This window comes from Myotis yumanensis, unplaced genomic scaffold, assembly GCF_028538775.1.
Source record: "Myotis yumanensis isolate MYYU_CA2020_CCGP unplaced genomic scaffold, mMyoYum1.0.hap1 SCAF_17, whole genome shotgun sequence".
Lineage (NCBI taxonomy): Eukaryota > Metazoa > Chordata > Mammalia > Chiroptera > Vespertilionidae > Myotis > Myotis yumanensis.
Window position 1 is genome coordinate 17,126,979 of NW_027223768.1, and position 26,008 is coordinate 17,152,986.

Below are 26,008 nucleotides of genomic sequence, written 5' to 3' on the forward strand. Positions count from 1 at the left end.
TCAGCTTATTGTTAGTCACAGCCTGCCTGACAGAGCACTTTCTGTGCAGGAGATAAATGCTCAGGCCGTCTGGCTGCCAAACTTAGTACAGAAAGAACTTTTCTGGTGGAAAAAGCTTTCCTGTTTCACCATCAAACATTAATAAGGTTTTTAAAAAAGCTGTGCTTTTAATTTTTATTCTTTTATAAAATTCTTTCAGAGAGGTAATTGTTTGATTCCTGGACAATTCTTTGAGTTTTTAAATGTCTCAATTCTTTCTCTGTTCCATCCTGGAGCTCTGGTCTGCACACAGCTCCTCCAGGGACACAGTTAGAAGGGGACTCTCGTCATTGCGAAGAAAACTCTATGATGAGCAATAAGATTGGGGAAGAGGGTCAGGAGGGTCCTGCCCACTTAAAGAGGGAAGGGAAAGTTGTAGTGAAAGGGGCTGGAGAATGGCCAACAGGAGAGAAATAAGGTTCCTGGGAGCTCCAGAGGGCGCAGCCTGGCTTGGATTTTGATTGGGATGACACAGAAATACGATGGGACATACCATTTTGCCTCAAAGTACAAATGAACGCATTTCTGGGAGTTTTGTATATGTAATTAATATGTTAAATGTCCCAGTGGAGTTAGCAATTTAAAAAATATCCTAAGTTCAGTTTTTTGGGTCCTATCTGGTATTACGTTTTTGGAAACTTGCCTTTTTTTTTTACGCATCAAGTTGTTTAAAGTGAGGCTCCTTAGGAGCCTGGGAAGTTCAGAGAGAGCCTTTGGTGGGCTGAGTTACTGCAGGTTCCCAACAGAGGGCTGCCTGGACTTCTCGGGTGTATATTTGGCCCATTTGGCAAGTCCTTCCGAGGTCTCCCAAACACTCAAAAAATCATACTTTTTCATGTTCTGAATTTGCACTTTGTATCTTTAGTAACTCGGATGCACACAGACTTCATAGATTGATGAACAGGAGAGTTAAAAAGAGGAACGGACAGGGGAGAAAGTGGGAGATGATGGACAGAGTAATATCAGGGTGGAAGTTTAAGAATCAGAGCAGCCGCAGGATCTGACCATGGAAAGGAGCAGGCGGGGCCACATTATTAGCATGGACCTTCTGAATCTATAGAGCATCGTCTGTCTCATGCCCAGCCAAAACCAACCTCCATGCAATTACCGGGATGCTATCTGAAAGGCAAAACTGCTCCAGTCGCCCACTCTCCCGCTGAAAAACGCCTCTCCTGACTCCCCCGCACGAAAAGGTTGAAGTCCAAGTGCGTGTTGTTGGAGGACCCTCACCACCTGGCCCTGCCTTCCCCATGGCTTGGTCTTTCTTTTCTCAACGCTCCCAAATACTGGACTGTGACAACACAGGAGGGTCAAGATCGTGTCACTTGCCTGCCCTGTGTTGTTGAGACATTTACCTTTCAAATGAGCCCATGCTCCTTCGTGGGGCTGCAGTGAGGAATAAATGAGGTGAAAATCCCCTCTGAGCAACGAGTAATTCTGCTTTCTATCTCTCTACTCCATCCATTACAAACAGTCTTTCCCCCCTGGTCAAAATGTATATTTTTCCTTCCAAATCCAGTGCAATTAGGCCTTCCTTTTCTGTAACTTTTTTCTCACGTATTAAAATACAATTGATCCTTCCTTCGTGCTATCCTTTAGAGTGTGTGCCCTCCATTATTTCACTTAGCTCATTTTTTTTTTTCTGAAATGACTTGTTTATATACCTGGTTTTCTTACTAAATGGTGAGCTCCTTGGGAAGGTGGAGGCCATTGACCTTCTATATACACCAGCCAGTAGGTGTTCAATAAACATATGTTATAGGAATAGAAAGGATACACAAGACAGGAGATCTGAATTGATTCATCATTGGGACTTAATTTGAATCCCATGGTTTAAAGTAGGGGTAGGGAACCCTTTTTTCTGCCAAGGACCATTTGAATATTTATAACATCATTCACAGGTCATACCAAATTATCAAGTTAAACATTAGCCTGCTATATTTAGTCAAACACTTAATTAACTCACCCCTCATGCCCTGGCAGTGCCAGATCAAAAGATTTCATGGGCCTTACATGGCCCAAGGGCCGGACATTCTCCACCCCTGGTTTAAAGGCTCATAATAAGCTTTGAGCATGAAGTCAGTTTATTTGTGGGCATCTGACTTTTCCATCTCTACTCAGGCCAAATGCTTTGCTGGTTTCGTTCAAGATTTATACATATGTCAGACTCCCCCCATGGAGTTGGTTTGTGTGTGTGTGTGTAAAACAGACTCACGTTTCTGCTAACAAATGTAAATTCCATCACAAAAGGATTAAAAAGAGAAGTACCCAACTTAATTTCTGAACGGAGCTAACCAGTTCTTTACACTGAGGTGCTTGCCTATGTTCATGTCAGAAGATACCAACTTTTGATTTGTTTTCTCATGTTTCCTACTGTTTTGTCACATGAGCACCCTCTGAAGGATAACACTCAAATTTTATTTATTTTTATAGCTCTCAAAGATGGTATAATGTGGCTTTTCCATAAATGGCAATAGTAAAATATTCTAAACAACTTGGGGATTCCAGAAAGCTGAGGCTGTAGCAGCTCAGTGATTGATGATGCTGAGTGTATCAGATGGGTCCTAGATCTACACAGTTATCTCGTTCCCATTGGCCTCATGCATAAGCAGATTTATGCTCCCATCATTCTGGGAGGGGTTTTTTTAAAACTAGTTGATCAGGAGAAGAATAGAAATAGCTTGCAGGCTATAAGTTCAAGTCTCATTTTTTTTGCTAAATCAAATGCTAAGAAGCGTTTCTCCAAACGAAACACTCCTCGTGAAAATCACATGATTGCAACCCAATCATATCAAGAAGTTGGTCTATTTATCTATTTCAATTTCTGCATTAAAATTACACCAAGCACACTCTCACAAATCCCTATCCACGTCTTAAAAGTTCTTTCATTTTTTTAATAGTTTTAGGAAGGAAATTTCATGAGCTCTGCATTTCCTCAGGATCTCTGGTTCTATGAAAGGCAAGTAGAGTGAAGCTTTTCAGAACTTGGCCTCTGTAGCCAGCTGACCAGGAGTCACGTATTTTAGTTGTGCGCCTTTGGTCTGGCTGCTCAACCTCTCTCAGCCTTGGTTTCTTCATCTGCATTATGGGCATGATAATAACATGACCTCTTAGGATAGTGAAATGTGAAATAAATGCCTACAGTGGTTCCTGGCAAAGAGTACATACTCTGAAACTGTTTTATTAAGAAATATGTATTAAGTACTTCCTTGGGAAATCATGTCGACCTAACATCATGTTAGCTGGAAAGTATGCAAGAAAGGTACAAAATGTTACCTCTGCCTTCACAGAGTGATGGCATTATATGATAATTATCCTATATAATAAAAGCCTAATATGCAAATTGTCTCGACCAGGAGTTTGACTCCTTGCTATGACGTGCGCTGACCACCAGGGGGTGGCACAGAACATGGCAGGCATTGGTGATGCAACGCTGGTAGTGGGCGGTAGTGGAGGCACTGCCGGCCCCAATGGGCCCTGATGAGAGTTGGGCCGCGGCAGGATGGTGGAGCAGGTGAGCCGTGGGCTCCAGGCCTGCCACCCAACTCCCAGGTGCTGAGGGAGCCAGGCGGGGGGCCGGCCCCGATCGATCACCCCGTAGGCGGGATGGTGAGGTGAGGGGGAGGTGCTGACACTTCCATTACAGAGAAAGGGCAAATAGCAATATTAAAATATTTCTTCTAATTACCTTCCTTTCAATGTGCATGAATTCATGCACTGGGCCACTGGTATAATCATATAATTTAAATTACATAATAACATTCTATAATAATTATCTAATAATGTCTTATTTCTATGTATAATGCTTTTAGAAAATCATCTTATTTGTGCCTCATAACAATCCTATAAGACAGCAGTTCTCAACCTGTGGGTCGAATGACCCTTTCACAGGGGTCACCTACGACCATCGGAAAACACATATATAATTACATATTGTTTTTGTGATTAATCACTATGCTTTAATTATGTTCAATTTGTAACAATGAAAATACATCCTGCATATCAGATATTTACATGACGATTCATAACAGTAGCAAAATTACGGTTATGAAGTAGCAACGAAAATAATTTTATGGTTGGGCGTCAGCACAACATGAGGAACTGTATTAAAGGGTCACGGTATTAGGAAGGTTGAGAACCACTGCTATAAGACATTTAGGAGTTTGTTTATTCATTTGTTAGTAAAGAAACTGGAGCTTACGAAGGGTATGTGAGTTTGCTGACAGTGAGTGACAGAGATGGGACAGTCTCAGGGCTCTGTCTATTACCTAGTGTCATTCCTGATACATGCAGTCTCTCCCTCTGGATAGCTATTAAGACTGAAATATATAGAAAACAAAGACAACAATATGGCCGTGTATAACAATGTGCTAAATTACATAAATCAAGCACCTGGGACAATTATAGTTATTAATTAATTAGAATAATTAATGTGATCTAGAGAAGTTGGGAAACGTAAAATAAAATTTTAATTAAAAATAAAATGTTACTAAACACTGAATTCCCTGTACATTGAATTAGATAAATGTTGCTTTCCTTAGTTTTGCTAATCTGTATTAAATCATTAATACCTATTTTTGGGTTAAAATTGCAGTGAGTGCTTTTTCCTTATGCCATAGACATTTGGAATATAAATGAAATAGCATATGTGAGGTGTTTTATGACCTTGGGAAAAAGGCACCATAGAAATGCAACCTCACAACCCTCAGAAGTTATGAACTCAATTACATTGTCTCTGGCTAATGGAATTCAGTTCCCTTCAACTGCCCTGAGAATAAAGTAGAGAACATAGGTTTCTAGTTCTTTCCCTGAGGTTCAAAAATCTGTAGGCTGTGGTTAACTTTTGGCTTGAAACCACAAAAAACACAGTCCACATATTCATCATGTCCAAAGGTTAAGTAGGGTACACAAGATGGAACTGATTTATTGGCCATTGGTCACTGCAGTCATTGTATAGGACTGGATGCTAACTTGCCTTCTCCGCTGTGCTATATCCTTAAAGGAACCTCAAGAAGCAAGAGAGACTTTGGAAAGATGGTGGCATATATCTTCCTGTCTCCTGTCCTGAGCCCCCAGAAGGAATGATCTTGGAGAAACTCACCTTCGTGATGTCTTTGTTGAAACAAATGGCAGACAGATTTGCCCCAGCAGACCTGCAGCCTGTGCCTAGTAGATATACACCAAACTTTCCCTAATCCTTAATACTAGACGTTCTCTCTTGCTCTGGGAAATAAATTGTTTTTCTGGATGCTCTCCTTTTGCAGGAGGCAGCAACTTGGAATCTAACAAACAGGCCTAGATTCTGTTGTTACTGGATCCTCGGTAACATTATTTTTCCAGCTCCGACAAGAAGCTGCTTTTGTAGAGGGAGTCATAAAACTTACCTAGTGGCTTTGCCCTGAACTTTGAAACATATACTGCAATGGTTCCAAAGTCTCACATACTACTCGGGTCCTAGAGGGATGTATGAACTCTGAGTTTAAATGAAGATCATTCTTAGTGATTCATCTTTAACGTCCTGCTTCTTTTTTTTTTCTTCTCTTTGCCACTTTTCCTCCTCCATGTCTGCATTATGCTGCAATTTAAGACCCCACTGATATAGTACTTGTTTGTACCAACCAACACCGCTTGGGAATTGGCTTCACTTGGAACATTACACTTTCTGCCTTAGTTTATTTAAATTTTAAACATCTGAAATATCTTTTTAAAATGCTTCTCTTTTTTTGTTGTTTGCAGCTGAGGCCAACTGGCACTGATATCACATGGGTTTTTGACTGGGAGTCCCTGCCTAGAAACTGATATGTCAAAGTGAGTTACCAGAGAGAGTTGGCATGAGACTAGGTAACGATGATATGCCCTAGCACTTTTAGTGGGCTACAGAGAAAGCCCAAACAAGTGAAATGTTTCCCAATGCCACAGGTTGGTCTTTTCCGCTGTGGGCAGTCGGGTCTGCTTCTGGTTCTCATGTTTATAGCATTGTTACAGTTCAACCCAGGATTCTCTGAGCTGAGTTACACGTACACCCGCAGAGACACACATCCGCACCCACCCACACACACACGCACACAGACATTTCAGGAGAAATATGTCCCCCATCTTTAAACGGTGGATTATTTTAAAATTCCAGGGCACTATAAAACAGTTTTTCATCTTTGCTCTCTTCTCCATTGTTTGAACACCTGCTAAATCTGAACATTTTCTTTAAAAATATCTCAAAGAATATAAGCATCCATGCAATGTTGACATAACCCTGATATCCACAAAGATCATCAGTAATGTTATTTAAAACATCAAGAAAACTGCAGATTTGACTGCAGAAATGTGCATCCATGAAATTATATAATAGCTAGTCAATCCACTGTTAAATTCATATATTCCAAAATCAGAGATAATTAGTAAATAGATTATTATATTTTTTACTATATCCCTCTTAGAGTGCACAGATTTATTAATTGGTAAGTATTTGAAGAGGAATTTATAATTGAAAATCAGAAAGAGATACTAAAAACAGTTTAATACCATGCCCAATTTGACAGCTATAGAAATAGAAATCCAGACTGGCAAAGTTATATTCTTAAAATCACATGACTGGGAAAGAAAAAAAAATCACATGACTTTTTAGGGCCAGACAGAGTGAGAACCCAGGCTGTCTGACTTCTAATCCACTGGTTTATAAACCCTGGATTGCTGAAAACATAGGAAAGGGCATAAAATCACTATTATGTAAATCTGATCTGTGGCCTATGACTAATTAGAAATAACCTTTGATATAAAAAATGCGTTTTCTCAAGTCAAGACGTAAACCATACTGACATCACATCAGTTGGTGAGCACCCAGGCTCTGTGGCCACCAACGCTAGTGCCCTGTTGGCTTTGAGAAGAGCTGGAAATGGGGCTGAAACTGGAAGTCTCCAGGAAATAAAATCATAATAATCCTCTAGCCAAGAAGATTTACCCCAAACTAATAGATCTGTAGTAGAGAAAGATGTTTAATAATGCTATAAAGGGTGGTTTGACTGCTACCCCTAGAAAACCTTAGTATGGAAATAACCACATAGAATAAAGTGAAGGACCCCAGTAAGGGTCTTTGAAATACATCTGAATAGTTACAAGGGGGCAGCTTTCCTTCTAGGTAACTCCCTCTTTGGTGAAATAAAATGTTTTAAACTGCAGCTTACTATGCCCCCACTTTTGTCTAAATCAGTTACCACTACACACACTTACTTTAACTGATTTATGGCAACATTGTTATTATAAAATTTGATTTTTAAAATATCTTCTTCCATCTATATACCTAATCCATAGATAATTCTTATGAGTCTCTGAGTTTGTAAAATCTTCTAGAGCAGTGGTTCTCAACCTCCCTAATGCCGTGACCCTTTAATAGAGTTCCTCGTGTTGTGGTGACACTCAATTTCATTGTTACAAATTGAACATAATTAAAGCATAGTGATTAAACACGAAAACAATATGTAATTATATATGTGTTTTCCGATGGTCTTAGGTGACCCCTGTGAAAGGGTCGTTCGACCCCCAAAGGGGTCACGACCCACAGGTTGAGAACCGCTGAGTATTCCTAAGATACTTTGTTTTAAAGGTGCTGACTTCCAGTAGGTTAACCATGCCATCAAATGTTGTGTCATTTTAATTGGAGTTACAGAGGAACAGAGAAGAAATGAGAAGAAGGCTGGCAAATGGAAGTCCTATTGATGGTGGGGGAATAGTTGGATAGTGGAATTACACACTAGCTTGTCCCAGTTTGTTCTTCCTCCTATCATCAAAGTCCTTTTTTGAAAGTAATTTTAAAAGTTGGAAAAAATTTAAAGTAGTGGACATCTGAGCAAAGATGCAAGAATGTGGAAGGAAGAACCCCTGTACTGACATTGGAGGCATGATAGAAACAGATGCCAAGGAAAAGAATGATTTAGGTGGTGACTAAAAAGTCATTGTTCTTAGCTTTGGTTAACTTTTCTAATTAAATCTTCTTTTTAATGAAGTTTTAACTAGAACAGTTAACCAAACTTTTCCTCCATCCTGACTTCTTCCTGTTATGAGTTGAGCAGTATGAATTCTTCGTGCCAGCTTGCAGATGATGGGGAGTTGGAAGTGGTGGTCATGACATGAGTCACAGTGACACATAGATTACTCATAGGTTTCCACTCCAAGCAGACAGAACCACCTAACAAGGAGGTCTTTAGGGCTGTTCAGCAACAGGGGACATGATTCAGTGGAATAAGATTATTCCACATGGATTGTGGGGTGTTTTGCCCAAAAGCTTTTTTTCTCATGTGATTTTAGTGCATCATCTTCCTTACTAGTTTAAACAGTCATATATCCCTGGAGAGGAAATCACCATATAATTAGGTTTAGGTGTGGTTGACAGGCAGTAATGTTCCTGTATGCTGGAGAAAGAATTAGCCAGGCATTTTTACCCATGCTCCTTTGCTGGTGAAAGGGGATAAAAGACAGAGTGATTTGAAATGACTAATAGAAGAGGATGCAACCTAAAGCTAAACATATATTTTTTTGGAACAGAAATAACTGTACTGGGTCATCTCTACATGGTCAGTAATTCCAAATGTGTCATCATTATCCAAGTCAAGGATGTACTGAGTGCTACTAAGATGATGGGGTTCTCTTCCACATACTTTGCTCACCTGCCCTCAGGCTTACCTTTTCATTGGGGAGATAATTACTGATGCAAAATCATGCACAAGGAAGGTGCATGAAAGACCTGGGTAACACATGCTTCTGGAACTTACATGCCTTAGAGAGAATGCAGTTGGTCTTTATAACAGGGACACTTGTGTGCCAAGAATTTACAGGAATGCATCCCTGAAAGGACTGCCGGGTTTGGTTGAGCATGAATTGAGCAGGGTGTGGGCCAGGGGTCCTCAAACTACGGCCCGCGGGCCACATGCAAATACAAATATTGTATTTGTTCCCGTTTTGTTTTTTTACTTCAAAATAAGATATGTGCAGTGTGCATAGGAATTTGTTCATAGTTTTTTTTTTTAACTACAGTCCAGCCCTCCGACGGTCTGAGGGACAGTGAACTGGCCCCCTGTTTAAAAAGTTTGAGGACCCCTGGTGTGGGCAATAGGCATTTTCACCAAGCACAGTTAACATGTTTATTTCGCCATTCACAGAAAGGTACCTGAAGGCGGCCAGCCACTAATGTTAGATGTTGGATACCGCCGTTAACAAGTCAGAAAAGGCTCCTGCCCTCATGAAATGCATATTGTAGTGTGAGACAATATCAATAATTACCAATTCACACGTGTTACAAAGCAGATGGTTCCGCTGCTGGAAGGAGAATAATGAGGGAAAGGATACTTTTGGTTGTTGATCAGAGAAGGTGCCTGTGAAGAGCTGATCAGTAAACTGAGAGTTGGGGCAGGAGAAGGAGCCATCAATATAATGAGTCAGTGGATAGGGTGAGGCCTACAGTGTGTTGTTTGGCAAAAAGAGACAAAGTAAAAGAAGATCAAGGCTGGTAGAAGAAAGCAAAGAAAGAGCAGTTATTTCTATTTCTATTTAGTCAATTTAAAGGTTAGAATAACTTTTCTCTTGGAAATCTGTCTCTTAGAAACCTCTCTGGTTTCCTCCTGCTCTCAATTGTGCTTTTAGGTAAACTAATTTAAAATAAAGATTCATATTAATTTCAATTTGGAGACTTATCAGTGCAGAGTGCTCTGGGGCATGCAGGAATAGGTCAGTCACTTAAGCTTTCTCCAGGCATGTATAATTAGAGTACAGTTCTCATCTGATATATTTTCTAGCCAAAGGTTTTCTAGAACAAAGACAAAAACAAAACAGAGCAAAACCAAAAACATAGCAACAGAAGGGCATGATTCAGTCATTTTGTTAAACAAATAATTATTGAAAGTCTTCTGCTGAAAACATAAAAACAATCCTAAAAACCCAGATGCTGGATTTGAAAGAGATCTTAGGGCCCTAGCCCAACCTATAATTTTTGCCTGTAAGGCCACTGTGGCCTAACATTGCAGATTTGGTCCGTGATCCTTCTGAATGAGAACCTGAGCCTCCTGATTGCCAATCCAAACTTCTTTCCACATTTGTTTCACAATAGAATTTAAAGCAAAACTCAAGAAAATGCTTATACCCCGTCATTACACTTTTAAAACCATGTGTCTTTTCTCTCTTAAAGCAAACCATTTGGCAGACCAAAAAGTTGAAACCCAGAGATGTTACAGGGTGATATATTCCTCAAAAAAAATGTCTGGCTTTCAACCACAGTTGACGCTTTGGCTTTTCTTATTCTTGAAAGAGAATTTCAATTTCCTGTCACTTAAACATTATTTACAAATTACCAAGCTTCTTACATTGACCATTTTAGCACTTTTCTGTCCTCATTAGTTTGGTGTAGAAGATTGAAGGGGCTTTCATTTCCTCTCCAGCCCTCCTCATCTACTCCATACAGAATTTCCCTTGGCTCCACCTCTTCCTATGATGAAAAGCTAACTTTCTGTTCCCTGTGGCTTTCTCTGCTATAGGCATCTTGTCCTTTTATGTTGAGATGAAGGCATACAAGGAAGCACAAGTCAAGCTTCTATTCTCAAGTGGTCAGATGCCTCATACTTGTCCTTATAGGCAAGTAAGAGAGTCCTGTTCTGTCACCACTGGCCTTCCAAAAGCTGAGCTTACTCATTCATTACACACATCTCCTTTGTTGCTATCTGCTTTCAGTTTTGTGGGTTTTTTTGTTTAAAAAATCTGTTCTTTATCAGATTTGTCTTTAGAACATTAACATTTATTACTTAAAAAGGAATCATTAAAACAAAATGGCTTAGGGCGGTCACCTCCCATGAAGACACCAATCTCTACTGCTGATGTCAAGATTGATGTTATGTCTTGTAGGAAATGACAACAGCCTCACTACAAAGGGAACCCGCTACCAGAAGAAGGCAGCAGCGCATGGCTCATCTAGAGCTCTGTTTGTAATCTTAGTCAAACCCCAGGCACTTGCCAGGGGACCACACACCTGGAATACGACAAATTTAGAGAGGTTTTAAAATCTCAGTCAGAAGGCACTCTTTTTCCCAGAACTTTGCCTTCCTGGGTTTCTTTGTATCCCGTTAGAATTTATTAAAGCACTCTGACATTTAGAAAAACCCCCTCATTGAGCAAATATTGAGTAATATGACCCACCTTTTGTGTTTTCAGACATGTGGCAACCAAATTAGTCAACCCAAAGCAAATAGGCAGGGAAACCATTGAATTTTCATGGCCTGGTTTTAGCCTTTGGCCTTCTTTCTCTTTCCTGCCTTTTTAAAAAAAAAAACTTATTTCTCATGAGGTTACTTGTTAAAGGCACCAATTGCTTACCTGTTTTTGAGTGCTAGAATCTGCATGCTTTCTGAATGTTTCTTTTCAAAACCTAAATTGAGAAAGAAAAAATTGGCTTGTCAGAAAGCCAGGAATTGACTAGCAGCAGAGGTGTCCCAAATGGGGCTTTTTAGACAAACTTCTAGGCATAATTTCCATGTGCAATTTTCCATGTTTCAGTTCTTGATTTTTAAAGCTTTTTTTTTCATTGTTCAAACTCCCTAGATATCAATTATGCTCTCCATCCAAGCTGTCATCTCAACAAATTTAAATGGTTGTCGTACTTTCTCCCCAGTTATGCTGTGATAGAAAGCTTAGTGAATAGTTAAACACCAGCAGAGGGAACAGAAAGACAAGGAGCGACGGACGTTGACGAGTCCCTGTCCCAGGGGAAATTGCAGCACATCTGACCAAATGCCTATGACGAGTCAGACTATCTGCCCGCTATGTGTTCATCAAAGTTGCAAATGACCCTAGTTCCATTTTATTGTTTCAAAAACTGAGGCTCAGAGAAGTGAAGTATCTTACCCAAGAGCACACAGCTAGTAAGTAGCAGGGTCTATAGGAAAACACAGGTTTTCTGATTTCCAAACCAGTTAACTTTCCACTCTATTCCTCTGCGCCCCCCCAATTACAATTTAGTTGGGTCTGATTAGAGCATTCTCATTTTTCACTTTTTTTGACCTCCAGAAATGAATTGAAAAGTGAGTCAATAAGTGATTCATCTATTGAGAAATTGGGAGTAGGTTACATGTCTAAAGCCAGAATTTGATTATTATCAAAAAGGGAAGGTATTCTGTTCAGTAACTCAACTCATATAATAATAATCTCAATATATGAATATTTTATATCTGATTATTCATTTATATTTACTGAGCATTGCTAAGAGCTTTGATTAAATAGAAACATCAACTTTGTACTCTCAGTCTAAAATAGATTCAGAGTCATATGGAATAAGTCAGCACGAGGGAAATGATCAATGTAGCCCCAGAAGAAAGTTAGGGCTCCAATAGAGGGTTGCTGGAAAGGCTTGTTTTATGTGGTTGGGTGTCCTGGAGTTTTCTGAATCCTTTCAGAAAAATGTCTTAAGAGAGTTAAAGTGGAAAATGTGATATGAACTGTGTTAACATTTTGGCTCTGTGGAACTTATTGGTCCTAGAGAGGTGGGAGGAAATGTGAGGTGAAGAAGTCAAACACAGTACCAATTGCAATATGCTATCTCTCACATTCTCCAGTGTTACCTGTTTTAGAGGAAGGCTGGCTATACTGAGAGAGCTCAACTGTGAGCTGTATCTACATCAGTAGCCGGAGCCACTGACTTATCTTTTTGGTCAAAACCATTTAAAATACTGTTATTTTACACTTTTAGAGCATGCTATTCTCCAAAGAAAATATGTTACCCAAATTACATTTAAGGTGTTTTAATGCTATTTTATAAGGTTTAGGACCAATACTTGACTAAAAATAAACCATGTCTAGGCCAAGTAGACAGTAAGAAGAAAAAAAATGCATATCAAAGACTACCAGGTAACATTCAGGGTCTGGCAGCTGTAAGGTGATAATATCCCCTGGGGTGACAATAGCCGCACAGCTAGGCATCTGTAGAGGCAGAGGCCTGGCCCCCTTTGACAGATGCTAGGACTCATGGGTAGACGATGCTGTTGAGAAGGCATGGATGTGCTGCTGATGTTGGCTTTGGTCATTGTGATGCACTAACCTCGGTCTACAATGCAGCAGTCAGCCCCGTTTGGCGACCCATGTGCCATTTACCGGGGCCCATATTAAAAGGATGCTGTCCTAATTGCAACTGGAACTCAGTGTAACCAAAGAAACGCCAAGTGGATGCCGCAGCTCTATCGCGCTGCTTTTCATAGGGCTTGCAATAAAAGCTAAAACAGTTCTTAGTGGCTTTTGCAATTATACCTCCCTTCAATTTTCTTAAGGTTACAGGGCCTGAACCACACAAATCCCATTAAAGTAAGTAGTTGTTGTGCAATGTAGGTCCTTTGAAAACATTCTTCCATGCCCATAAAATGATCAGCGGGCTGCTCTTTAGATCCGCTCGCCTGTCATGTTTTCAACCAAAAGGCAGGAGACAGGCTTTCATGTGGCCGTTGGTTTCTGCTACTGAAGCTGGCATTTTACCTTCTTGCATCAGAATGCTTCCCAAATTGATGGGACTTGGGCACACACAACACATGTCTCTTCGGATTTTAATCTTAAAATATATTTTTGCTGTACCTTGAAATTACACTGGGCATCCCAATTTGGACCCTCCAAGGCTCCTCCCACGCAACAGAGAGCAGAAGAGGGTCAGGGTCTGGGGGAGTGAACCCAAGCCCGGTGGTGAGAGCAAGGCCTTTGTGAGGAGGGAATCATGGCCTGCTGCCTGGTCCTCAGTCCTGAGGATGGCACTTCGCACCATCTTCTCCACTGACTCTGGCAGCCCCATGTGGAGTCCAGATTGAATTTCATGCTAGAACCAAGGTCAGAGCTACTGCTCTCTTAAACTTGTAATCGAATGCACCAGGGGCATCCTACCTGGGACCTAGGGCTTCTTTCCTGGAGAAGTGCTTGGCACATATGCTAACATCCCGACCCACTGAAAAATAACTCTTTCTATGTGTGTTCCTATTTGCTTCAATCCATCCTTGACTGAGGACTGCTTTTCTATTGAGGAATAAAAATGAAGGGCCAATTCCTGCATTTGCAAAGGGATCCGAACCATCACAATTTCACCCATCTCTAGATCTGATATGACTAACCTATTTGAAAAAGAAACACGGTAAGAGGTGTTCCCCACCCCCAGGTACAAGTATACACAGATAAAAGATAATGTTAGCCCAATTATTTGCTATGCATTGTTTAAAAAGAATAACTGGAATTCAGAAATCATTCAGATGAATCACCAAGATTCTGATTTTCTGGAACGGCTTCTATACCACAATCCTGTCATAACTCCTTCACATTTTATTGTCATTTAACTTAGCTAGACACCCTCTTTCTTTTCTATAGGAATACCTGAGGTGACAAAACATTTACAGACAAAGAACTGAACCATAATTTTAAACAAGTATTTGATTCTATACTAATATATATATGGGAATTTAGAGAATGGACTTATCAGTGAAGTTTTATAGAGGAGGTAAGAATTCAGATGTGTCATAGCAAACAGATTTTGAACTGGGTCCTAACGTGAAAAAAAGTGCAAATGTGGGTGTGTGGAGAAGATGGGGTATACTACTATATGAAATAACCTTGCACATATTTAATTGATGAAGCAAAGACCTATGGAGGCCACTGAAAAGGAAAATTCAAGAACATCTGGATCAAAGTAGCTATTCTAGATGAGAATGGTTGCATTTTTTAGCTTTTATTTTTATTTTTTAGTTGGGTCGGGGCTTTTATTTTTTTTAAGTGTATCTTTGTTGTTGAAAGTATTATGGATGTGTCCTATGTTTTCAATGGGGGAAGAAAGAGAATGGTTGCATTTTTTAATGGCTATTCTGATCGGAATGACATCATGTGATGTACATGGACCCTCTTTCTTAGACCCTCTTTATATAACTACTAGAGACCCGGTGCATGAAACTCCTGCAAGGGGCTTGGCCCTCGCAGCCCAGGCTTCGTCCAGAAGGTCATCCGGAAGGTCGTCCAGAAGGTTGTTTGGCTGTCTGGTCTAATTAGCATATTATGCTTTTATTATCATAGACGATGGAGAACCTGTCTTCCCCATAAAGTTTTCCCAGAGTAGTGTTGTTTTTTTATTTACATCCCTAATGTTCCCCTGCTCCTCTCATGCACAGCACGCACTTGTCATCTGCTCTGGAGAATGGAGTAGCATTAGGGGTCCTGGCTCAGCCACAGCTGGTATTGTTATTTGGGGCAAGTCACATTATTCTCCTAGGTGTTATTCACCTCATCTGTCAAATAAGAGGGCTGAATTAGACAATTTCTCCGGTTTCATTTGGTGCTAATATTTTATGATTGCACCTAGTTAAGGAGGTCATTTTGGCTTGTTTTTATTTGAAAGCTTGTTGATAACTTCATGCTTGCAATTAGTTGTCATCCATAACATACATAATCATCCATAAAACCTGTAAACACCTTGGATTTGAAGCATTATGATTTTGGTAAATATGCATTCATGTCCCCTTTGGTTATTCTGCAGCTTGGTGAATCCCACTCACTTCCAAATTCCAAGGAATGAGATGCTTCCTGATTAGATGTCAATATCCTTGAATACATATTTCAAAATCAACCTTCACTGTAGCTGTTGCACAAGCAAGATGATCTTCTGGCAATGATAAAAACACATTGCTTTCTCTCCCTTATGTTCAGTCTAGAAACTGATGAACTTATTACAGGTCCTTCCAATGCCCCCATTCTTTATTTTCTTTTCTTTTTAATATGCTTTTATTGATTTTTAGAGAGAGGGGAAGGGACAGGGAGGGATAGAAAGACAGAAACACTGATGAGAGAGGACCTCATCGATTGGCTGCCTCCTGCACTCCCCCTACTGGAGATCGAGCTGGCAACCCAGGCATGTGCCCTGATAACCAGGAATCAAACCAGTGACCTGATTGCTGGGTCGACACTCAACCACTGAGCCACACCAGCTGAGCCAATGCCCTCATTCTTAAACCTCTACAGTGTTTACATTTCCTCTCACACTGCTGCAGAGACTGTGCTGGACCCTGTGCTTGCGCGTCCATGGGGGGGAAATGGGGACTCGCACTTGGTGATTCGTGAGCAAAGACAGACGAGCCAAGGGCTGCCGCTCAAGCGGTCCCTGTTGCCCCCTCACTGTCTCTTTCTATTATCCACGCACTTCGAAGGACATTGGCCAGACCCAGACTCCCTGGACCCCTGTCATTCGTGTGTCTTTTCTCACCTTCGACATGATCTGGACTGGTGTTTTCATTTGTTAAAAACAACAAGAATGTTCGCTGGGAAACTTTTGCTGGAATGGTCTCAGGTCATCATAGCTATTTACTCTCTGTCAGAAACTCTAATTCTTCATTTCCCTGGCTCCCACGCCAGGGGAGCTGGTGGTTGACGGTGGACAGTCAGTGGGATTTGAGTGAACAGTGGAAGATGACAAAGAACTACCAAGGATTCTGTAGCAGGTTATAGAACTAAGAACAAAACATAAAATACTCTTGTTAGCGATCACAGTTTGGCAGTCCAAGAAGAAACAAGCTTCCACAACAGCACAAAGGGTTGAGACTTTGTGGTTATATCGGAGAAGCATTTTTTTTTTCTGAGGAAAGAAAACAAATCATGTCATTGACTTAATAAAGGATTTCCTCTATATGATTAAAAAAAATAGTCTTTGGTCTGGTTGGTCTCCGTCTGGGGTAGGTATGGAGGCTAAGGATTTTTTGCAGACTTCTGTTTTATGGGAACATAAAATGCAGGTTGTGGTGTTGTCGTAAAGGCCTGGATGACCCAGAAAGACCTGAAGTATAGGACATGTAGAACTTTAGACAAAGAAATTTGGGAAAGAGAATGGGAACACTAGGAATGACACAAAATATGCAAATAGGAAGAAGAATACAAATGCAATGCAATTAACTGCTCACAGGTGTTTGATCCTAGGTGCTTGCATTCTAGTGTTGACATTGTCGTAAATGAATTTTGCTCATAACTAAACAGTGGTATAACTGGGATGTTGGTTAGAGTATTCCAGAGCTTGAGAGATCCCAGAAATCATGACCCTTAAATTGGTTCCATTCTCAAGATGCCACCGATCTGCTACTGAGTGTCACAGCAGTGACTTGGAAGCAGAGCTCCTGGTCAAGGTTCAACAATACCAGATGCCCAGCCGGTGTGGCTCAGTGGTTGAGTATCAATCTATGAACCAAGAGGTCATGGGTTCGATTCTCGGTGAGGGCACATGCCCAGGTTGCAGGCTTGATCCCCAGTAGGGGGTGTGCAGGAGGCAGCCAATCAATGATTCTCTCATCATTGATGTTTCTATCACTCTCACTTCCTCTCTAAAGTCAATAAAAATATATATATTTTTTAAAAACAATACCAGAGAGGTGGTGGGCCTGACCAACCATGAAGTCAAGAGAATGACTACCAGGGCTTCCTACCCGGAGGAAAGTGGTTGAGATCATACAGGTGGTTGTTTTTTCTACAGAACAGTGTGTAAAGAAAAGAAAAGTCTGCCATTTCCCCTGAAAACAAACTCAACAAGCTATATCTAGATACTTTAAGAAATGTGCCTTCTCTCTTCTAAGTTCCAAGGGCATTGCTGATAAGGCAACCTGCATGAGGAAGTGGTCTCTGATTAGAAGGACTTAGAAGCCTCAGTTGTTAGGCACTGAGAGACCAGGAGCTCCTGGATTTGAGCTACACTTTGAATGTGCATCCACATCTAGAACATTCCCTAGATTTGTAATAAGGATAATACTAGAGCTCAGGTAGGTGTCATTAGGACATGATAATTGGAGCTAGTAGTCTTCTTGAGTGTGTTGTATACATACAGTCAGAGAAGATCAGGAGACTTTACATGTTGGAAAAATAGTTAAGAGCTCCTTCCTGTGGAATGTGAAGCAAGTAGCCAAGCTCTCCTCTATCTCCATCCTCTCTTACCCTCATAATTCTCTTTGGGCCAATCTCTTTGGGGACAGAGAGCTTTTGGATGTGGATGTCCAGTTCATCAGGCCAGGCATGGGACTTCGGCCTCAGCAGCTCATGCTGTAGGTCTCTGCTACACAGATTTGGCAGTGGCGTGGGCCTCGGGTGACGGCTCGATGGGGTGTTAGCACAGCTGGTTTTCCACTCAGTACGCACATCCATCATTCCTGGGCTGAGCAGTGGCAGCAAGACAGGAGCACACGACTCTCTGCCTACTGTAGACGGCTGGGTGATCAGCTTGCCAGTATACTTTGGGGAGAACTCAGAGGAAACCAAGGAGGGAATTGGACAGTGAAAACTTGGGGTCATGTTTCTCCAAAGGACCATAAGGTCTTCAGACCCTAGACCTCAATTTGGGGGTGAAACTGTAAGAGATCTTTTCATGCTGTTCCCTGTTCTTGAGTTATCACAGGGTGACAGGACAAGTCCCGGGCCACTGTCAGCTTAGGTGGACGGTGCTGTGAGCATTAGTTCTGCTCTAGGCTGAGGCCTTAGAAACGACACAGAGCCTTGAGCAAATGCAATTAGGAATCACTAGCTGTTTCTAGGAGAACATACGGTAAAACAGAAACCTCTCTAATCAGGTTACTGCATGTGTGATTAGGTGGGTATGTTGAGGAGAGAGACCAAGGGGATAGTTGGTCTCCTTGGTTGTGAAACTATCTGAATGAACACAATATTGTCTGATATAAATAAGGTCCAAAGCCATCTACTCTTCCTCCCCCAGCTCTAGAGAACATGGACAACAGTAAAATTTTCCTTTAGCCTCTTTGACAAACAGGCTTCACGGAACATGCAAGAAGTATCCCTGTGACAGCTCAGGTCTGGTCTCAGATTTCAAAGCAGCAACCAAGCATCAGACCTGCTGGGGTTCTGGGCACAGAATGTTAATGAGCACCTATGGGTGGCATTTGGCTCCAGCACCTTGGTAAAGCAGTGAGCAAAGGAAACAATATCTCACTGTAGATACACAGAGAAGAAGTATAAAGGGGGGACCCCATCCTTCCTCAACATGACTTTCGCTTCTTATCATCAATGTCTTCCATTCCAGATGATCAGCTGAACTCAGAGGAAAAGAAAAAGAGAAAGCAGCGGAGGAACCGGACCACCTTCAACAGCAGCCAGCTGCAGGCTCTGGAGCGTGTCTTTGAGCGGACCCACTACCCCGATGCTTTTGTGCGAGAAGACCTCGCCCGCCGGGTGAACCTCACTGAAGCCAGAGTGCAGGTAAGCCCAGGCCTCCCCTCTCAGAGCACGTCCGTGAAGACTGCTTAACCCACAGTATCGGAAAGTGCCCCTTTTACGGTGCTGATCTCAATTTTACATAAAGAAACCTGGTCAGAGCAATGCTGGAAATAGGAGGGGGAAAAAGTGAAAAGACAATTGTTGGGTTGAGAGCTCTGTTGCCCCATCAAAACCATAATTAAATGTCTTTCTTCTATGTAGAAACTACCTTATCTTCTTCCTCTCTCACCCGACTATATTCTAATGGCTTTTGGAGCTGTGAACATTCCCTGTGCCAGCAGGCCAGAATTCTCCCTCCATGACTTTATTCTTCCTCCAGGAAGTCTTACCCCTTCCCTCTGAACCACGCCCTTCTGACTCTGGTCTTCTTTATAAGTACAGCATGTATCACAACATGATATGTATTATATTGAGTTGTATGTGAGCCAACTTCCCCCACTAGACTGTGAAGTTTTCTTGGATGGAAGCCATATCTTATCATCTTTGCACAATTCATCTTTTTTTCTTCTACTTTTTCCTCCCCTCAAACATTTATCAAACACCTATTATGCTCTTGGAACTGTTCTTGGGTTTCCGGGAATGACTAAGACAATGACCTCCCTTCAGGATATCACGAACTGGGGGCAGACAAAACAGATGTGTATACCATACTGTTATGATGTCGTAAGATAATCCCCATACTAAAGAAATGTTCAAGAATTAGGGATTAAGCCCTAACTATGTGGCTCAGATGGTTGAGCATCATCCTATGCATCGAAAGATTGCTGGTTTGATTCCCGGTCAGGGCACATGCCCAGGTTGCAGGCTGGATTCCCAGTAGGGGGCATGTAGGAGGTAATCAATGTTCTGCTCTCACATCAATGTTTCTCTCTCTCCTTCTTCCTTCCTCCCTGCCTCTAAAAAATCAATAAACATTTATTTTAAAAATCGTGATTAAAAAAGCAACAAAACAAAAGAATTAATGATAGAACAGAGGAAGGAATGATCAAATCTACCAGGGAAAAAAGGAGAGAGAATTCACATATATTCAGCACTGAAACTGTGCCAACTGTCACAATGACCCTCTGAGTAGGTATCATTATGCTCATTTGATTGAGTGACAAAGGATCAGAGAAATTAAATAAATATCCAAGGACAGATCTTTAACATTTTGTAGCCAATATTTTATCCAACTCTGTAAGATGTTAAAGTCATATTCTTTCCATGACATTTCACAAAGGAGGTGATGTGAAAGTCGAATCTTGAAAGATATGTCTTTTGACACCTGGACAAAAGGGAAGAATGTCACAGGCAGAGGGAGCATTGGATGTGAATAGACATAGGTGGGAAATAACTGAATATGTCAATAGACTTGAGTCTGGGCAAGGAGTTGGAAAAATAGGGGGCCAGTGCATATGATCCAAGCTGTGTAGGGTGCAGTCAGATTGGTGGACAAAGAGGTCATTCCCGAACAGTCTTTGTTCTATGCTATGATCTTTTGATTTTATTCCTCAAGTGATGGGGAACCAGTGGGTGGTACACAGCAGGGCATTAGTACAATTATATGTGCACTTAAAATGATAGCTCTATTAGCAATGTGAAGGGCACATTGAAGCACAAGAGCTAGGAGTCTGCGGAGCCAGGAAAGATGTGTCCAGATTCTGCCTTGACTTCCACCCAGGCCTTCCACCGGGCACCCGTCCCACAGTAGTTTCTGTGAAGGTTACCCCCCAGAGTTTTGCAAATGTTCCACTCTACACCATAGAATTTCTTTCTCCCATACCTTGTCATGCATTTCTATAACTGCATCTAAAACTCTTATTCTGTAGTATTTCAAATTTCCATGTCTGCCTTCTTTTAATAGACTGTGTGCTGCTTAAGCCTCATCTCTGTTCCCAGCATTAAGCACAGAGTCTGCAACACAACAGGCACTCCATAAAGATCTCTTGAATGAGTAAATGAATGAATAAAATCCCATGGCCATCTGGAGAGTTGTAGGGTCATGAGTCTGATGTCCTTGAGTTAAAAAAATTCAGCCATTTATTATCTGTGTGAACTTCGACAGATGGCTTCATCTCATTGAACCTATTTCCTCAACTCTGAAATAGAAATAATAAAGCCTAATATATAGAATTGTCATGATAACTAGAAACGATGTATGCAATGTGCTTCTATAAGTTCCTAGCCCTGGTAGCACTTAATAAATGATGGGTTGATTATGATGCTGTCAGCACCAGCCATCTCCCTCTAACCCTACAATTGAATGTACTCCATTCAACTTCCAAACTTCAGTACCTTCATTTCCGTTTACAAGTTTCTCTCTAGAAGTTCAGGAAGCTGCCCTGCCTGTGTTCAGCATGTCAGAGGCGCTGGAACATTAATAATCAATAATGACAGTGTAGGAATCTTCAGCTCCCTGACCCCTCAGTGGCAGTCTGTGTCCCTCAGTGGGAGTCTGTGTCCTGGGTTTGTCCCTTCTGTCCCACGGGGCTGAACACACGGTTCCATGGCTGTTGTTCTCTGCTATATCTTCACTCTTCAACTGCTGTTCCCTGCATTTCTCAAATAAACCATTTCCTTCTTAAAGTGTGTTGCAGGGCCCACTTTGGGGGAAGATGAATTTTCTTTATGTAGCCAATACGTATTATGAAAGCAGAGGAAGTTTTTACGTTTTGAAGGAACTTAAAAAATATCATCGTCTCTGGCAGTTGTCTAATGAGATTTTCTTTTTTCTCTTGATTATAATTACAACAGGGATTACAACCATATTTTGCTATCTCATGGGTTAGCCATGGTCTCACTTCTGGAGTCTTGATTAGTGGAAGTACCTCAGGGTCCCATTATAAGTCCTTAAGAGCTCTGTGACATGGCTCACCTCAGGAAGATTACGGCATGTTTCTATTGTTCTCGGGAGAAGTCCATACCTCCCCTACATCTTCCTTTGGAAGGCATAGTCTAGTAGAATCAACCAGGACTTCATTGGTGTAACCTCCTCTTCTTTTTCTTCCTCCCCCTCCTATGCCCTCCTCTCCTCCCAACCATCTTCCAGGTGTGGTTTCAGAACCGAAGAGCCAAATTCCGCAGGAACGAGAGAGCCATGCTGGCCAATAAAAACGCTTCCCTCCTCAAATCCTACTCAGGAGACGTGACTGCTGTGGAGCAGCCCATCGTACCTCGTCCTGCTCCAAGACCCACCGATTATTTCTCCTGGGGGACGGCCTCTCCGTACAGGTGAATGATTGGCCCACTCTCCCTTGCTCTACTTCCAATGTTTCTCAGCGCTCCGTCACGTTCAAAGTTGCTTGTGCAGCTGGCTGACATTTCTTACTGGGTTAACCTCTTCAGAGACACTCAACTTGCTGACATCCCCAGATTTTCACAGATTACTAGTTGCCCCAGGAGCAGGGTTTGGGGCAGAAGAGAGAGGGGCAGGCCATCAGCAATCTCCTCTTGAACTCAGGAACTCTTGCAAAGGTTTCAAAGATGGGGAAGAATCTAAAAGAAAAGATCACTAAGCTATGCTCAGAGTCCCCCTTGCAACCGTTCTGAAACAAAACTTCACTCCATTTCCAAATTTAAGATAGATCCATTTTTCTATGTTGAAGTAAGAATTGAACTTGTAAGGCTGTAATTCACAGTAAAACTAATTTTGAATTGAAGGAAGGAAGGAGGAAGGAAGGAAGGAAGGAAGAAAGAAAGGAAGGAAGGAAGGAAGGGAGGGAGGGAGGGAGGGAGGGAGGGAGGGAGGAAGGAAAGAGAGAGGCACAGAGAGAGAAGGAAAGAAAATCCAAAATCATTTTGATCAGTTTCATGGTCACAGTTCTTTGTTAGTAGGGGACGCCTTATGGTCCAAAATGCCTTCCTATTCAATTGCTAAATCTTATCTACTATCTGAAGTTCTTTGGGGGTCAGTTTGTTTGTGTGGGGTTTTAAAGTATAAAAGCAATGTATAATTTACACTAAACTTTTATATTAAAAAGGTGACTATTTTTAAAGAAGCAAATAACAGAGTACTATTTCAATGTCTTGGAGAGGCCTTTAACCTCCATTTGTTATGCTGTTCAGAATTATAGGTTAATGCCAGAGGGAAGCTGAGATATAATACAAGTGCCTAACACACTGTCATCATATAAGTGCCTTTCTTTGAACCTAAACCTGGGTACTCTTAGAAACCAGATCAAGATTATCTCTGGCTGATTGCAGTGGAGAAAGAACTATTTCCAAATTCATTTATTGTGCTTTGGTTACCTTTTTATTGTTAAAGTTCACTAATGGGTTAAGGAGATGTTTTAAATTAATTATAGATTATCCCCCAGTGGAAGCTGAACTCTTGATGTAAAATGCCACATTGTGAAATCCAAATATGTTTCAAACTTTGATTACTCTAATCAAAGCAAAAGGCCTCACCTAAATGTTCTTTCTCTTCCAAGTCAGTTTCTTGAAAGAAACACCAGAAATGCATTTGCAAATCTCTTTTGAACACCGCCCCCCGAATTGTTGAAATTAGCCTGAATTACTTTGGTCTTAGTACAGAGAACACCCCCCCCCCCAACACACACACACACACACACACACACACCCCATAGGAAACTGGAAACTCTTCTTGCTCTCAGACATGGTACGCCTTGCTGATTTCAAAAGATTAGTCATATCTTTGGTCCTATTTAAAATTCAGACTCCTCTCCCATAGAATTTACTAAAGACCCATTTTGAAGACCATTGTGAAATCACCTAGTCTTTAATATTTTTAAATACCCGGAAGACTGCTGTGTTTCTCTGATAAATATTGATAGCTCATAGGCTCATTAAATGTCTTGGGAAATGGATGTGGTTCCAAGCTTGATGTTTCAAGGTTTCTGTTTTGAATTTGGTCACAGCCAGGAAGTCCTGCTCCCTTTTCTGCCTGGGTCCTCCTAGGAACTTTTCATACCAGCTGTAAGCAATCCAGATGGCTGTATGTGGTCCTTAGCAGTGAGAGACGGAGGGCAGTCCCCTACAGGAATGGGGATGAAAGCCTTCCTGAATTTATACTGGGTTAGGTTACCGGACCTCAGCAGAAGTTCAAACCCCGGGGCCAGCATCATATATATTATATATATGGGCATCTAACTGAAATTATTAACACACAATTTATGTGTGCCTTTTTGGGAAATGTTCTATTTTAATTTGAAAGATTATGTAGAAATGTTAGAAACATTTAAAAATACTCATAAATCCACCATCTTGACATAACTAGTTTTGTTTACTTTTGCAATTAGAGTTCAGTATTTTATATAGTGTAGACTTCGTGTACATAGTATTTTGTATTCTGCTCTTTTTTCACTTAAAATTATATAACCTAGTACTTTTTACTCGTTCCATGGTATACTTTTATATCATTTCTCTCTTAGCTACAGAGTTTGTAAAATATAATTCATTAAAAATTTATAGACTCTGATTGTTCATATTCTGTATGAAGAATAAGTTAATCTCCAGCTATAAGTAGAAAAAACAATGTTTTAAAGCAGTAATTTAATCAATAATAATGTTGTTTGACCCACTATTGACTGAAGTGTTCCTATTTTTGATTAATTTCTAAAAGTGGTAAAGAGCTATTCTGTTTCTTGGAGATCTTTCTGCTATGTTTAGTAGACACAAAATACTTTATGATTTTGCATTTTTGAAATAGAAGTTTTGTTAAGGGATGATAAAAACAAACAAACAAGTGGTGAAAAGCAAAGCAAATGATGGACCTTTTGTGTTATGGAAAATTAACTCGCTCTTTCTGTTGGTACTATTATGTCAAGTTAGTTATCTCCCATGTGATGTTGATTAAAAGGCATTTCTCTTGGTCAACCCTTGGAATGCTCTAGTGTGGTAGTTCTGGTTCCAAAGCAGAAACTAAACATTCGCCCAAGCTTAAGCTTTCAGCAAGCAGAATTCGACCCAGAGCGCATGATCCCCGTTTCTGTCCAAAATTGTAGGACACGTGGCCATATTTTCATTTAAATTAAAGCGGACATTATATTGAAAATAGTAACAGTGGAAGACTGGGAAACTACGTAAACATGGTCTTTGGTTCAGGGTCTAACAAGACACCGAGGTGTGTGGACATCCCCTTGGGATGACTGATGGGGCTTGGCCATGTAACCCAGGGACAGCGAGAGGGCAGTTTTGTCAGACAGGACGGGACAGTGTGCTGACTCCCACAGAGAAGACAGGAAAATAATAAGACTCAAAGCAACTGTGTGCATATGTTCAGGATTATGGGATAGGAAACAGCCAGCACATTTTATTTCTGGGTGTCTTCCATATCTAGAGTAGTAGCTGTATAATTTATCGTCCAAACTGGGACACTTCTGAGAGTGAAAGGGGTGAGCTATTAATAATAACACCAGAACAACAGGCATTCAACTGGGATTGTCCCTGGCAAACTGGGACATATGGTTCACACTATATTTTTAGCACGTCATGACCTCATTCATTCCCGTGAGCGTGCTAGAGGTGCTGATGTCAGGCAGGCAATTGAGTTACCAGAAGGAGCAAAGCATTCCCTCACACGGACACTACTAGCCCAGTAGGTGTCTTCTTTACCTACCCGCAGCCCGAGGAAGAGAGCTTGTTTTTGGCACACACGCCCATTGCTTAGCTCAGAACTGTTTTCCTTTGTGAAAATCATACCAGCACCAGAGCTAATAAGACTCCCTATCTTGTAGTGCTTTGCCTCTGGGTAGCACTAATTAACGAAGTCCTGGACTTTGGGCTGCTG

General features: G+C 41.1%; 1 protein-coding gene across 3 annotated transcripts in view; it reads left to right on the forward strand.

Annotated features, from left to right (window-relative positions):
* PRRX1 (paired related homeobox 1) overlaps window positions 1–26,008 on the forward strand; it is a 72,368-nt gene that overhangs the window by 34,413 nt on the left and 11,947 nt on the right. For all 3 annotated transcript variants that reach the window (XM_070396957.1, XM_070396956.1, XM_070396954.1), the window contains exons 2-3: window positions 19,088–19,263; window positions 22,310–22,491. In XM_070396957.1, the coding sequence (XP_070253058.1) occupies window positions 19,088–19,263; window positions 22,310–22,491 (358 nt within the window). The remainder of the gene's footprint in view (window positions 1–19,087; window positions 19,264–22,309; window positions 22,492–26,008) is intronic.